Source organism: Cebus imitator, unplaced genomic scaffold (assembly GCF_001604975.1).
Source record: "Cebus imitator isolate Cc_AM_T3 unplaced genomic scaffold, Cebus_imitator-1.0 Scaffold267, whole genome shotgun sequence".
NCBI lineage: Eukaryota > Metazoa > Chordata > Mammalia > Primates > Cebidae > Cebus > Cebus imitator.
In genome coordinates, this window is record NW_016107582.1 from 2,856,089 (window position 1) to 2,870,940 (window position 14,852).

The 14,852-nt window shown below is 39.7% G+C and overlaps 2 protein-coding genes across 2 annotated transcripts in view; one reads left to right on the plus strand and one right to left on the minus strand.

Moving 5' to 3' along the window:
• The first annotated feature begins 1,463 nt into the window (after nucleotides 1–1,463).
• Nucleotides 1,464–5,174, plus strand: RPS6 (ribosomal protein S6). Its single transcript, XM_017500650.2, has 6 exons — nucleotides 1,464–1,569; nucleotides 2,117–2,248; nucleotides 2,847–3,057; nucleotides 3,245–3,391; nucleotides 4,773–4,930; nucleotides 5,041–5,174. Exons 1-6 carry the CDS (start codon nucleotides 1,564–1,566, stop codon nucleotides 5,134–5,136), a joined length of 750 nt encoding a protein of 249 aa, XP_017356139.1. The 5' UTR covers nucleotides 1,464–1,563; the 3' UTR covers nucleotides 5,137–5,174.
• Nucleotides 5,175–5,531: 357 nt separating this feature from the next.
• DENND4C (DENN domain containing 4C) overlaps nucleotides 5,532–14,852 on the minus strand; it is an 87,816-nt gene continuing 78,495 nt past the window's right edge. Inside the window, exons 28-30 of the mRNA XM_037728516.1 lie at nucleotides 11,825–11,975; nucleotides 9,418–9,482; nucleotides 5,532–9,201 (exon numbers count right to left, since the gene is read on the minus strand). Coding sequence (XP_037584444.1) covers nucleotides 9,065–9,201; nucleotides 9,418–9,482; nucleotides 11,825–11,975 — 353 coding nt within the window. The 3' untranslated portion in view covers nucleotides 5,532–9,064. The remainder of the gene's footprint in view (nucleotides 9,202–9,417; nucleotides 9,483–11,824; nucleotides 11,976–14,852) is intronic.

Genomic DNA, 14,852 nt, shown 5'->3' on the forward strand with positions numbered 1-14,852 from the left:
AGAGTTCCAGATGAACAGGATCTTGCCATCCTGTTTCTAGAATAAATTTTTTAAAAATTAAAAAAAAAAAAACAAAAGTGTTGGCCATAATGTGGAGATCCTCATACATTGCTGTGGGAATGTAAAATGGTTCAGCTGCTGTGGAATAGTTTCACAGTTTCTCCTTGAGTTGAGAATAGCATTACTTTAAGACCCAGCAATTTCACTCTTAGGTATATATCCCCAAAATAATTGAAAACAAGTACTCAAACACAGAAGAACTATTTATAATAGTTAAAAGGTGGAAACAACCCAAATGTCTATTAATGGATGAATGGACAAACAAATTGCATTCTATACCTACATTAGAATATTATTGAGCCATAAAAGGAGTGAAGTACTGATACATGCTACGACTCAAAAGATTAGAAGACAGACACAAAAGGTCAATATTGTATGACTACATTTTTATGAAATAGGTACATCCACTGAGACAGAACACAGATTGGTGGTTGCCAGGGCCTGGTAGAAATGGGGAAGGGGGTCAACTGTTTAATGGAGAATACAGTTTTCTTTTAGAATGATGAAAATGTTTTGGAATTAGATAGAGATGGTGATTGTACAGCATTGTGAATGTACTAAATGCCACTGAATTGTTCACTTTAAAATGACTGGTTATGCTAATTTCACCTCAACCAAAAAATGACATACAGTACTCAGATTTTAAAAAGCATCACTTCACCAAGATTCCACGAATTAACGTGAGATGATCAAAGAGAAGTCAGTGGAATCCTTCAACTTTGAACATAAAATAGTCCTAAACTCAAACCTTTGTGATACTAAAGCAGGAAGATGGTATGTGATAATTTTGGAAAGTAAAAATTACTCGTTTACTTGATCCCGAACTCGAACTTTTTTTTTTTTTTTTGACACGGAGTCTTGGTCTGTAGCCTACCTAGGCTGCAGTGCAGGTGCGCGATCTCGGCTCACTGCAGGCTCAGCCTCCCGGGCTCAAGAGATTTTCGTGCCTCAGCTTCCCTAGTAGCTGCGTCTACAGGCGCCCGCCACCACGCCCGGCTAATTTTTATAATTTTAGTAGAGACAGGGTTTCGCCATGTTGGCCAGGCTGGTCTCAAATTCGTGACCTAAGGTGATCCTCCGCCTTGGCGTCCCAAAGTACTAGGATTATAGGCGCGAGCCACCGCGCCCGGCCTTGCCCTCCTATTTTCGTACCATGAGATGCACAGTGTCCGGGACCGAAGTGGGGCTCCACTGGCGCCCAGCTCCAAAACTCAGGGAGAGTGGAAAAGATTAGACAGGGAAGGGGCTAATCCTCAGAATTACACGCGGGCTTGCCTCACCAGACCACCGCTACTACAGTCACTGCCTCATACCAAAATCCAGCCGGCTTCGCGTCCCAGGCCCTGATTAACCTCGACCCAGGAAGTGCCGCCCACCAGTGCTCACTTCCGCTATCCTGTACATCTGCCCATCTCGCGAGAACTGAAAGCCCCTATGTGACATGCGCTAAGCGGAAGTTGCTCTCTTTTCCGTGGCGCCTGGAAGGCGTATAGCTGCTTCAAGATGAAGGTAGGTGGTGGTAGCTATCGTTGGATTGGGTTTGAGTAGCGGGCATCGAGTGCCAGAACGTGGCGTTGCCTCAGCCTCAGCACTCGAAGATCCTGGCTTTAGGTGGAGAAGGATCTCAAGTAGGAGAAGGCTCGCCTTTCTGGGGCATGGAACTTTTTGGTGGAGCGGATGGCGGGCGATTGCGGCTGGAGTAGCCGTGGGTCGGGAGCGCCTTGGTGACGTCCGGGCGCCCAGCCGGGTCGGAGGCGGCGTGCTGCCTGATTTGCGGCAGGCCTGTGGTGCGGCTTTTGACCCGGCTTTTTTGCTTCGGGACGGTGAACGGCTGCGGAGCGCCCTTCCAGAGTCATTCGACGGAGCTTGAGGGCAAAACGTGTCATCTTGAGTGCGGCGTTTGTCGACTGATACTTAGTACCGTCGGCGTCTCATATTTCCTGCTTGTGTGAAGGCAACATGAAATGCTTTTTGCTGTGGAATTAACTTTGTAGGTGGCTCTACAAATACCGGTGTAGGTAGTTTCCTAAGCTATTTTCCTCCTCTTAATCCTTAGCTGAACATCTCCTTCCCAGCCACTGGCTGCCAGAAACTCATTGAAGTGGACGATGAACGCAAACTTCGTACTTTTTATGAGAAGCGTATGGCGACAGAAGTTGCTGCTGACGCTCTGGGTGAAGAATGGAAGGTAAAACTTGACAGTCAAATTGTTGCAGGTAGTCAGATATCATAAACGCCATTGGTAATTGGTATTTGGAACGGGGTTCAGACTCCGGGTTCTGGCTTCTGCCTTTTGGTAAGTTGTCTCCGAATGTCACTCTATAAAGTGGACCTATTACCTTGGAGGGGTAATGTAGAGTAAGTCGTAAAATATGCGTAAAGTTTACATCAACATAATTTTTGCCCTGTATCATGCATTCGGCAGATGTCACATAGCTGTCCTGGTAATCCGCAAAGTGCCAAGAAGGGTTGTATCTTACGTGTTTGTTGCTCTTTGATATTTTACTTTATCTTAGTTTATCTAACTTTATCTTAGTGCTGTTATCTCTAATAAAACATCGGTTATAAATGCGACTTGAATGAAAGACATTTGATAATTGACCTTGACAAGTTGGTAATGTAGACAAAGCTTACTGATGAGAGAAATCGTGCTTATTAAGTTCAAGTTGGTCTTAATGAATTATACTTTATCACATAGTAGGTGTGGTTCACAGAGGTTACAATCCTGTACTGTGTAATTTTGAAATAGAAATAGTAAATGTGTCATTCATTGTATGCTTTTGCAGGGTTATGTGGTCCGAATCAGTGGTGGGAACGACAAACAAGGTTTCCCCATGAAGCAGGGTGTCTTGACTCATGGCCGTGTCCGCCTGCTACTGAGTAAGGGGCATTCCTGTTACAGACCAAGGAGAACTGGAGAAAGAAAGAGAAAATCAGTTCGTGGTTGCATTGTGGATGCTAATCTAAGCGTTCTCAACTTGGTTATTGTAAAAAAAGGTGAGCATTTTACTTGTATTCAGTTTTGTTGAAATTGAATTAAAGCCAGTTGTCCAAATGCTTATTCGTTTGCAGTATCCAGACTTAGACCAATGGATTTCCATCGATTCAACATTAAACATTGATTTAGGCTTCTTAATTATAAGGAAGCAACTGAATTAAAATTTGTTCAATTGTTTCTTCTAAGGAGAGAAAGATATTCCTGGACTAACTGATACCACTGTGCCTCGTCGCCTGGGGCCCAAAAGAGCTAGCAGAATCCGCAAACTTTTCAATCTCTCTAAAGAAGATGATGTCCGCCAGTATGTTGTAAGAAAGCCCTTAAACAAAGAAGGTAGGAGGAGTGATACAATTAGGGCTTGCTTAATTTTGGTAATTTGTCAGTAGCATTTTGTGTGCATATCAGAAGATAAAATGTGTGCCTTTGGCACTATTCAACTGGAGTCTGAGTTTTTACAAAAAATATTTTGGGGGGTGGCCAGATACCCAACTGATACTAATCCTTGGTTATTATATCTAGTGCCTTGCAGAGTGCAGTAATATTAATATTTAGGAGATGAGAGCACACTGTGTTGCCCAGGCCGGTCTTGAATCCTTGAGCTCAAGTGATCCTCCCACTTTGGCCTCCCAGAGTGCTGGGTTTATGGACGTGCGCCATCGCACCTACCCCTAAACTATTTTTTGGCTTTGGAAACAAGTTGCTTTAAATTTCTCCTGTTTCATCTGTAGGATATGGATAACACTAGTTGTGAGAATTAGAGACCTTATTCAGAATATTAGGGAGCAAGCGTTTGGGATTTTGGTACTTTACCTTTTAAGAACTTGTTGTGTCCATGTATTAGACAACATACCAGTGAGGACCTCAAATAACATTGGTATTTCTGTAGTGAAATTTGGTAATATTTATGTTAAGTAGAATAAATAGCACATCAGTCAGGGTTGGGTTTTCTTACAAAATCTGAAAGAATTTCTCTGGATTTTGGTTTTCAGGACTGGTGTGACTTAGCACCTGTATGTGACATACCTAGTACGTGCCTGTTAAGTTACTAATTACAGTTACTTGCACAGCTCTGGAAATAAACAGTATAATGAAAGCATGGTCTAGTTAATGGGTGTTTTTTAGATGGTTCTTATAGTAGGAGTCTTTAACATTTTAGCAGAACCTGGACAATCTGAGCATTTAACCTAAAGCAATTAACTCCCACAAAGTGTCCTGAAATGAATACATCTGAAAAGGCTTATGCTCCAATGCAGATCTATAATCCATCAGCCGTTTTGGAGTACAGATCAGATTAATGAACATATTTTAACATCATGCCACATAATCTGATGTTAATAGTTGCCCCAAATTGGGAGGAATTGTCAAGGAAAATAGAGATGCAAGCTTACATCAAACCTACACTTAAAAGTATGGCAGGATGATCACGTAGATAATGTGTGAAGTGGTTTTCACAGACAAGTTGACTATCCGTTTAAACTGGCAGATAGTAAAAGCCTGGTTATTTTTCAAGACTTCAGTTTTAATCCATCTTCTAGATGTCTGTGGAGGGGCAAAAAGTATTTTAGAATAGTTCTGATTTGATTTTAAAGGCCTTATACAGGTTTTCATAGATTGTTAACTCAATGAAAGCTTACATCCATTTCTGATGTTTTTAAAGTAGATGTGGATTCTAACAAAACAAATACTGAAATTATTGAGTCCTTTGAATTTTTAGGTAAAAAACCTAGGACTAAAGCACCCAAGATTCAGCGTCTTGTTACTCCACGTGTCCTGCAGCACAAACGGCGGCGTATTGCTCTGAAGAAGCAGCGTACTAAGAAAAACAAGGAAGAGGCCGCAGAATATGCTAAACTTTTGGCCAAGAGGATGAAGGTTAGTCTAAGATTATCTGAGGGGGTGGGAGGAGTTTGGCCTGGCTTTGGATTTGTGCCTTTACCCCAGAAAGGCCTTAACCATATGCTGGTTTGTTTTGTTTTGTTTAGGAAGCTAAAGAGAAGCGCCAGGAACAAATTGCGAAGAGACGCAGACTTTCGTCTCTGCGAGCTTCTACTTCTAAATCTGAATCCAGTCAGAAATAAGATTTTTTGAGTAACAAATAAATAAGATCAGACTCACATCTGTGTTCAGATTTTTCATTGCTGATAGAAAACGACATAAATGAAGAGAGGGCAAGTTTGGTCATAGAAAATGGGGATATGCATATAGTAATCCAATGGTGGATAAAATCAGACCTGTTGTGTGGCAGTGGAAGACAAGGTCTCGGTAAAAGGATTCTTCTCGGGATGGGTGGCACAGGAGGGGATTCTCAGCAGAAGACAGCTTGCCTCTTCAAAAAGGCATGAAACTTGGGGAAAATAATGAGGACTATTAATCTTTTTTTATATGGTTTATTTAGAGAAATACAGCTCTTTAAAACACTATGCACAATTTAATACATGAAAATTGCCCTTGTGAAGATGAACTTTTTTTTTTAAAGAAAAAGTAACTTTTAAGGCATAGTTTTAGTGGATACCATCTTAAAAGTTTTTTAAACCAGTGCAAATTTGCTTTAACAAAGCTTTTCAACTCCAGTGAATTGTTATGCTGTTTCACTCTGAAAAAGAACTGACTATATTTTTTTCTAATAGTTTTTATGCTATTATTGTGACAATATCAAAATCTTTACAAGAAGGCTCATTGGGCTTTAAGGTTGAAGTAATGCAAGCTTTTTATTTGTTAGAACTGCTGTAATAGCTTTACAAAGTAAAGTTTGAAATGTACATGTGAATCACCTAGGGGTCTGTTTTTTTATTTATTTATTTATTTTTACATTAAAATGCTCCCAGGTGTGAGGACAGCAATGGTGGCCTCAGTCCCTGGATGCCTACCAAGATTCTTAAATCTATTCCTCTTACTACATGGTGTTAAAAAGCTACATAACATGAAAAGAATCTTAGCTGGTGATTAATACAGAATGCAGAACTTAAAAGGCAAAGAGGAGGCTGAGGCAGGTGCTAAATGAAGCCAGGTGTGGTGGTGGGGGCCTGTAATCCCAGCTACCTGGAAGGCTGAGGCAGGAGAATCATTTGAACTGGGGAAACAGGTTGCAGTGAGCTGAGATTATGCTACTGCACTCCCACCTGGGAGATGGCAAGACTCCCTCTCAAAAAGCAAAGGGGAGAAATTTAGCAGTTTACCCAAAGTTAAAAGGACTGATAAAACCGGAGAGGAACTTAAAAGCCATAAGATGAGTCCGGTGTATGATCCAAAGTTTTGTATGATGATGTACAAAACGTGAGAAACACCCTTTCTGAAATGAGTGCAGCCACAAAATAAGGATATTCTTTAAGGTTCTCCTTAGACTTCTTTTTTGCTTTGAGACAGGTTTCACTCTGCCCAGGCTGGAGAGTAGTGGCCTGGCTCACTCCAGCCTTGACCTGGGTTCAAGTGATTGTCCCACTTAAGCCTGGGACTATAGGTATGCAGTGCCACACCTGGCTAGTTTTTGTGCTTTTTGTAGAGTTCTGCCTTGTTGCTCAAGCCACTCTTGAACTCCTGGGCTCAAGTGATCTGCCTGCCTTGGCATCCCAAAGTGTTAGGATTACTACACATGTGAGCAAGTAGTAAGTTCTCCAAAGACATGCAAGTCATTCTGAGGTCATTATGCAGGTTGTGATCAACCTATACAATTTCATTAGTTGGAAGAAAAAAAATTGCTATCAAGCCCCAAACCAATATAAGGTACCACTAAGTAATCTGGACTAATTTGAAAGAAGCAATCTTTCAAAGATTGCTTTGAAAAAAGTAATCAGGATTAAAGTTGCATACAGTGCTACAAGTCATTCTGGGCATTTCTAAATCTTTCCATAGTAATGTTTTTTTCCTGTAAATTTTTAGTGGTGCCCTCTCTGTGGTGGGCATTGGAAAAAGCCTTTAAGAATTTATAACAAGAAATCAGTCCCAATATCTAAATGGCAGCAGCAGGCTAAGGTTTTCAAAGTATGATTGTTAAAGTTATTGGAAAGTTCACAATTTGATACAGCCATATATTATCTTTACAGATTTTTTTAAATGGGAAGTGCTTTGGCAAGTGAAAATTCGAGTTAGACTACAGTGAAGAAATGGAAACAAAATATTGGAATTCTAAAGATTACAGATTTCAGGAGGCTTAATGTAACAAAACACAGCAAACATCATTTTATTCAACCTCAATTTCTATATGCAAAGTAATTCCAAACTTTCTATTGGGTCAGTAAGTGTTAAGTATTAAAACTAGTACCAACTCTTCAGTTGCAAAAATATATACTCTGAGGCAGTGCAAAATATCCATTTTGAAGGTAATGAAAATTGTACATAATTTCTGAAAAGTTTTTTAGCATTTTCACAATAAATTCACACTAAAATTCTGCACAGGTCAGATTAACCCTGAAATGTTCGAAGTCTGGTACAATAACTAATTTGTAAATGGTTACATAGGTAGAAGAGAATTATGCTGTTACTGTACCATATGGAAGTAATTTTACCATGTCAACTGATTGAGTCATCTACATAATTACTGTAAACACACATAAAACCACTGGCTTTTTAAATCATGCAGAGTTAAGGCAAACTTACTGTTCCTAAGGGATAGTTTTAACAAAAGGCATGATAAATGTCAAAGTGCGGCATGTGAGATCATGATTTTCTTAAACCTCCTACTGGTAACAAGCTTAATTTAAAATTTTAAGACTTAATTGATCCAAACTAAAAAACAGTATTTACAAATGCACATTTTTACTCACAAGCATACAAATCTAAATATCATACAAGAATAAAACTGTGTGCAGTGCAAGTTTATCCCACAGGTTTTAAAAACGATCAATACCAACAATATATGTGCCTGAACAAAGACTTCACGTTCAATGACATACACTGTAGCATTTTAAGCATGTTCCAATTAATTTTGTAAATTATTAGGCAGCTGATTTATTTTCATTTTAACTATCTGATGATTGATTCATTTGTACCCATTTTAAAGGTATTACAAATTTAAATATTGGGAAGAGGATGGAAGTAACTGGATAGTCAAGATAAAATCCATTAAGCAAGATAATACATAATATGAAAAGTGTATTATGTTGGTGCAAAAGTAATTGCAATTTTTGCCATTAATAGTGGCAAAAACCACTATTACTTTTGTACCAACCTAATAAAGTCAGAGAAGGCAGCTCTCATCAAAATGAGACCCCTTTCAGAAAACTGTATTGCAACATGCAATCTATTTTAATAAATATATACTTCGAATATGGCTGTATATAAACATAACCTACACAGCCCTACACATATACACACTTACACAAATATGTTGCTGTCTTTTTTTTTTTTTTTGAGACGGTCTCACCCTGTCACCCAAGCTGGAGTGCAGTGACGTGGTCTCTGCCTCCCGGGTTCAAGCGATTCTCCTGCCTCAGCCTCCCAAGTAACTGGAACTACAGTTGGAGCGCCACCATGCCTGGCTAATTTTTGTATTTTTAGTAGAGACAGGTTTTCACCATGCTGGTCAGGCTGGTCTCAAATTCCTGGCCTCAAGTGATCCTCCCAAAGTACTGGGATTACAGGCATGGGCCACCATGCCCAGCCATGTTGCTCTTATAATTGAGACATTTCATTTGTTTTGGGGGTTAGGCAAATTTAATTTGCTATTCCCCAAACTCAGTAACTTCAAATATAGACAATGCCTAGAATGATATGGTTCCCACTATTTCTATCAAACTACTACAAATACTGAGGAATCCCGAAGTAGTTTTCCACAGAGGCAGAAAAACAGTCTAGGAGTTGAAAATCTTCAGTGTCAACAAGGCCTGTGCCTGGGACATTTAAATGGCATTTCATATTTTGAGATGATGCAATATGAATCATAATTCATTTTATGTTATCCCCAAGAGTTACTTCATTTCTGTTTTCACATTAGGATTTGGAAAAAAACTTTGAATGTTTCCAGATTAAATACAATCCCCAAGCCTTGTGTGTCAAAATTCTAGTGAATATTTAAATGAGAGGCGCTCCAAAACACTTCCTGCACCACTCCACACTGGCACTTGGTGGAACATCAATTTTCTGCAACTTGTCAAGAATCTCCGAAGACAGACTGTTGTATGCAATTCCATATTCATTGTCAAAGGCCTCTGAAAGAAATTTTCAAAAATGAAATTGTAATTTGTTAAGAAAGCAAATAGCCATTCATTTCAAATTGGCATTGAGTCAAATTACACATATTTGATCTACATATTTAGAAGCAGAAATCTTTTAAATCTTTTATACATACCAGCTATAATTTTAAAAATTATTTTAGAAAATAAAATTTACAACTTACTTTAGTAATCTTTCATTAACCAACTTACCAATATCAATATTCTCTCTTCCTAGAGACACTAATGATAAGAATAGGATTTCTCTGTATAAACTCCTGTAAAACAAATGTTTTAGAAGTTAATAGGCAAATAGCATAAAAATAGATGCATTTTTTAAAATGGTGAAGACAGATTAAGTTCTGTTGTCTAGTTAACAGTAATATACCTATGACAATGTCCTGGTTTTAATATTATGTTACAGTTATATGAGGTGACACATTTGGAGGAAGCTGAGTGAAGGCTACACTAAATTCTGTACTATTTTTATAACTTCTGCAAGTTTCTATTCCAAATTAAAGTTAAAAAATAATGAATGGGATAAAGCTTCACACTAGAAACAAAAATGGCTTAACTTTTTATGATATTTTAACAGTGTAAGTAAGACATAACTTTTAATTCTAATGTCTAATTAAAATTTACAAAAGCAGAGTCTTCTCTCACCTTTTGTCACTTGACAAAATAATAGATTAATTTCCAAGTAAGTTACGGGTCTAAAAACCCTTGGACACAAATAAAAAGGTGGTGTGGTCTCTTTACTATTTAACCCAATAGCAAAGGACAGTTCATGTTTATCTGATTTGTGAGCATTAAAATGTCACAAATGAAACACTCTTTGAGCTTCACGACTCAGTTGTTGAAGATGAGAGGAAAACTTAAGAAATGCACTGTATGTACATTAAAAAAAAGAGGAGGTAAATATAATGCTGATTCTAGTGACACTTCACATCACTCTCTTTTTTTTTTCAAACAGTTTCACTTTTGTTGCCCAGGCTGGAGTGCACTGGGGCGATTTCGGCTCACTGCAACCGCCGCCTCCTGGGTTCAAGCAATTCTCCAGCCTCAGCCTCCTGAGTAGCTGGGATTACAGGCATGCGCCACCATGCCCAGCTAATTTTGTATTTTTAGCAGAGACAGGGTTTCTCCATGTTGGTCAGGCTGGTCTCAAACTCCCAACCCCACGTGATCCACCTGCCTCGGCCTCCTAAAGTGCTGGGATTATAGGCGTGAGCCACCGCGCCCAGTCACATCACTTTCTTTAGAAGCTTGCCTATAGTCCCAGCTACTCAAGAGGCTGAGGTGGGAGGATCACTTGAGCCCAGGAGTTCTGGGCTACGCTGATTGGGTGTCCGCACTAAGTTGGGCATCAATATGGTGACCTCCCGTCATCCATATGGTGACGAGGTTACCTAAGGAGGGGTGAACCGGCCCAGGTCGGAAACGGAGCAGGTCAAAACTCCCCTGCCGATCAATAGTGGGATCACGGCTGTAAACAGCCACTGCACTCCAGCCTGGGCAACAAAGCGAGACTCCGTCTCTTTAAAAAACAAAAACAAACAAACAAAAAACTTCAGAAGCCGTAATATGACATTTCTAATATTACATTAAACTACAGATGCTTGAAGCGAGCTACTCATTACAGATTGTGAAGAAGGTCATCTCTACCTCAACCACTGAGAGTAAAAATGGATTCATCCATTTTCATTATCAATTCTTGCCCTGTCATCACTTCTGAGATTATCTTCAAAGATGCCATGACCTAAAAAACTTGAAGGGCACTGTAGAAACACTAGTAATGCTTGATATAAGCAATTATGCATACTTTTCTGAAGCTTCTATTGCAAAATTCACTTATGCTGAGGAGAGGATGTGTACTAATCCAAGCATATTAGCAGACAATAGGGACAGGAGCACAATAACTCCATATCCTTTGTAGTTCATTCCCTTTCCCAAATTGTTTCTACTTCTATTCCCATACAGTATTCTCTTATGTCCCACAAAAGAAAAGATGTGTGGGTATCACAGGCCCTGAATAAGTAGTACCTACATTTATCAATGTTAATACATTTATAGGTTTCCAGCAAACAGCAACAATGTTTCCAAAACAGAGTACATTTTAGATCAATGAATTATCTTAAAATGCAATCTATTACTCACTTTTTTTTGAGACAGGGTTTTGCTCTGTCGCCCAGGTGGCAGTGCAGTGCAGTTATCACAGCTTACTGTAACCTTGATCTCCTGGGCTCAAGGAATCTTCCTGTATAACCCTCGCCAGTAGCTGAGGTCACAGGCACCACACCCACCAAATTATTTTTTGTAGAGATGGGGTCTTGCTACATTGCTCATACGGTCTCAAACTCCTGAACTCAAGCAATCCTTCTGCTTTGGCCACCCAAAGTGCTGGAATTATAGGGGGAGCCACCGTGCTGAGCCCTCAGACACTTTTATTATGTGTTTCTGTTCAAGTAGGAATTCATATATTTGTGTAGCACTTTTTAAAACAGATGTTTTGCAATGAGTATTTCTTTTACAACTAGAGATATTTTTTAACGTAAGATAATTTTTTAAAAACATGAAACTATTGAGTGGTAGCAAGCAAAAAATACTGGATTATTTTTACCTTTGCCTTTTCATGCCTGGCTTCATCTGCTGTGAAAGCAGGTTGATGGGTTTAAGAACGTTATTATGCTGAATACTCTGCCTGATGGTTTCTACTAAAGTGCTTGTTGCTTGTTGTTCCTCTGACAGGAGAGATGATTTTTTTTCAGAATCTAGCAATAAGAACACAGTAAGTTTTATTTTCAATTATTATTACCACTTTTATCATTTTCTTTTTTTTAAGACAAGGTCTCACTGTGTCCCCCAAGCTGGAGTGCAGTGGCCTCGTTCATGGCTCACTGCAACCCTCACCTCCCAGGCTGAAGTGAACCTCCCACCTCAACCTCCCAAATAGATGGGACTACAGGTGTATGCCACCATGCCCAGATAATTTTTGTATTTTTTGTGAGAGATAGGGTCTCAAAGTGTTGCCCAGTTTGGTCTCAAACTCCTAGGCTCAAGCAATCTGCCTCCCAAAGTGCTGGGATTATGGGCGTGAGCCACCATGCCTGGTCCCAATTATTTAAAAAGTTGTTTTTTTTCTGCAGAGTTATGGCATTTTCTCTTTGCTTATCCAATATCACCTCCCTGCCACTAGTAAAATTACGTGGCAATGTACCCAACTAAAAAATATTTTTCCTGCTCCCTTCAAACAGGCAGACCTGTCATTCTGCCTTTCTCTTCCAATATATGGTGGCTTACTGCCTGAGGCTAAGATGTGATAGATTGTACTCCAGCAGCCATCTTATGACCATGAAGCAATCTTTACTGACAGTGAAGCAGATATAACAGAAGGAACCTGGGTCCCTGATGACACAGGAGTTGCCTAGCAGTACTAAACTGTCTAGTATATAACTTCTTTCTTTTTCAAAAATGTATTTACTTATTTATTTTTTGGAGACAGGATCTCATTCTGTTGCCCAGGTTGGAGCGCAGTGGCTGATCATTATAACCTTCAACTCCTGGGCTCAAGCAATCCTCCCCGCTCAGCCTCCCAAATAGCTAGGACTACAGGCATGCACCACCACAGTCAGCTGTAGAGACAGAGTCTTGTTATATTGTCCAGGCTAGTCTCAAACTCCTGGCCTCAAGCAGTCCTCCTGCCTCAGCCTCCAAAATCACTGGAATTGCAAGCATGAGCCAACATGTCTGGCCTTATTTTTAATTGATAAATAGAAACTGTATTTACTTATGGTGTACAACATGATGTAATTCATAACTTCTTTCTAGACAGTGTTTCACTGTCAGCCAGGCTGGAGTGCAGTGTGGTGCAATCATAGCTCACTGCAGCCTCGACCTCCTGGGCTCAAGCAATCCTCCAGCATCAGCCTCAAGTAGCTGACACTATGGGTGCATGCCACCACACTTAGCTAATTTTTTATTTTTATTTTTTGTAGAGATGGGATCCCACTATGCCCAGGCTGGTCTCAAACTCCTGTTCCCAAGTGATCCTCCACCTTGGCCTCCAAAAGACCTAGCCTGATTCACTTAGCCTAATAACTTTATATGAGAGAATAATCTTTACAACCATTTAAGCTTCTGTCATTTTCTATTACATATAGTAAAGTCTAGTGCTAATTAGAAGAAAAGTAATTTGGCCAGGTGCAGTGGCTCATGCTTATAATCCCAACACTTTGGGAGGCTGAGGTGGACGGATCACCTGAGATTGGGAGTTTAAGACCAGCCTGACCAACATGGAGAAATCCCATCTCTACTAAAAATACAAAATTAGCTGGGTGTGGTGGCACATGCCTGTAATCCCAGCTACTGAGGAGGCTAAGACAGAAGAATCTCTTGAACCCGGGTGGCGGAGGTTGCAGTGAGCTGAGATTGAACCAGTGCACTCCAGCCTGGACAACAGAAGCAAAACTCTATCTCAAAAAAAAAATAAAATAGCAATTCTAAAACTATTAAGAATTTTTTTTTTTTTTTGAGATGGAGTCTCCAGGCTGGGGTACAGTGGTGGAATCACAGCTCACTGCTGCATAGAATTCCTAGACTCAAGTGCTGGGATTACAGGTGTGAGCCACCACACCCAGCCACATTTTCCTTTTTTTTTTTGAGATGGAATCTCACTGCGATGCCCAGGCTGGAGTGCAATGGTGGATCTTGGCTCACTGCAACCTCTGCTTTCTGAATTCAAGTGATTCTCCTGCCTCAGCCTCTCGAGTAGCTAGGATTACAAGCATGCACCGCATGCCTGGCTAATTTTTTAAAAAATATTTTTAGTTGAGACAGGGTTTCACCATATTGGCTAAGCTGATCTTGAACTCCTGACCTCAAGTGATCCACCTGCCTTGGCCTCCCAAAGTGCTGGGATTACAGGCATTAGCCACTGCGCCAGGCCTCTATTTTCCTTTTTTTAAATATAAAGTTACATTTCACTTCATACTAATATGACTGAACTTTTAAAATATGTTTATATTACAGACTGAATTGTGTCACCCCCAAATTCCTATGTTGAGGCCCTAATTAGCAATGTGACTCTATTTGGAGATGAGGCCTTTAAAGAAATAATTAAGATTACATGAGGACATAAGAGTGGGGACCTAATCTAATATGGCTGGTGTCTTTATAAGAAAAGGAAACACCAGGGATGTGCGCATGTGCATGCATGCAAACACAGAGAGAAAAGGTTACATGGGCATACAGCAAGAAGGTAGCCATCCACAAGCCAGAGAGAGGCCTAGAAGAAACCAAACCTGCTGATCCCTTCTAGATTTTACATTTCCAGCCTCCAGGGAACTGTGAAAAAATAACTTCCTGTTGTTAAAGCCACCCAGTCTGTAGTATTTTATTATGGCAGCCCTAGCAAACTAACACAGTTTGAAAGCCACTTAATGTTTTTCCCATTAATTACCTATATTAATATTATTTGCTCATTTATCTACTGAATTGTATTTTTCTTATTGACTCATAAGGCTTCTGAATACATGAATAATAACCCTTTAAACCCCTTGTAAAAATATATTCTAAATATAAAAGATTAAAAATGAAGCCAGAACCTTTAAAACCAGTCAGTATCCATCAATACAACTGAACTTAGGATC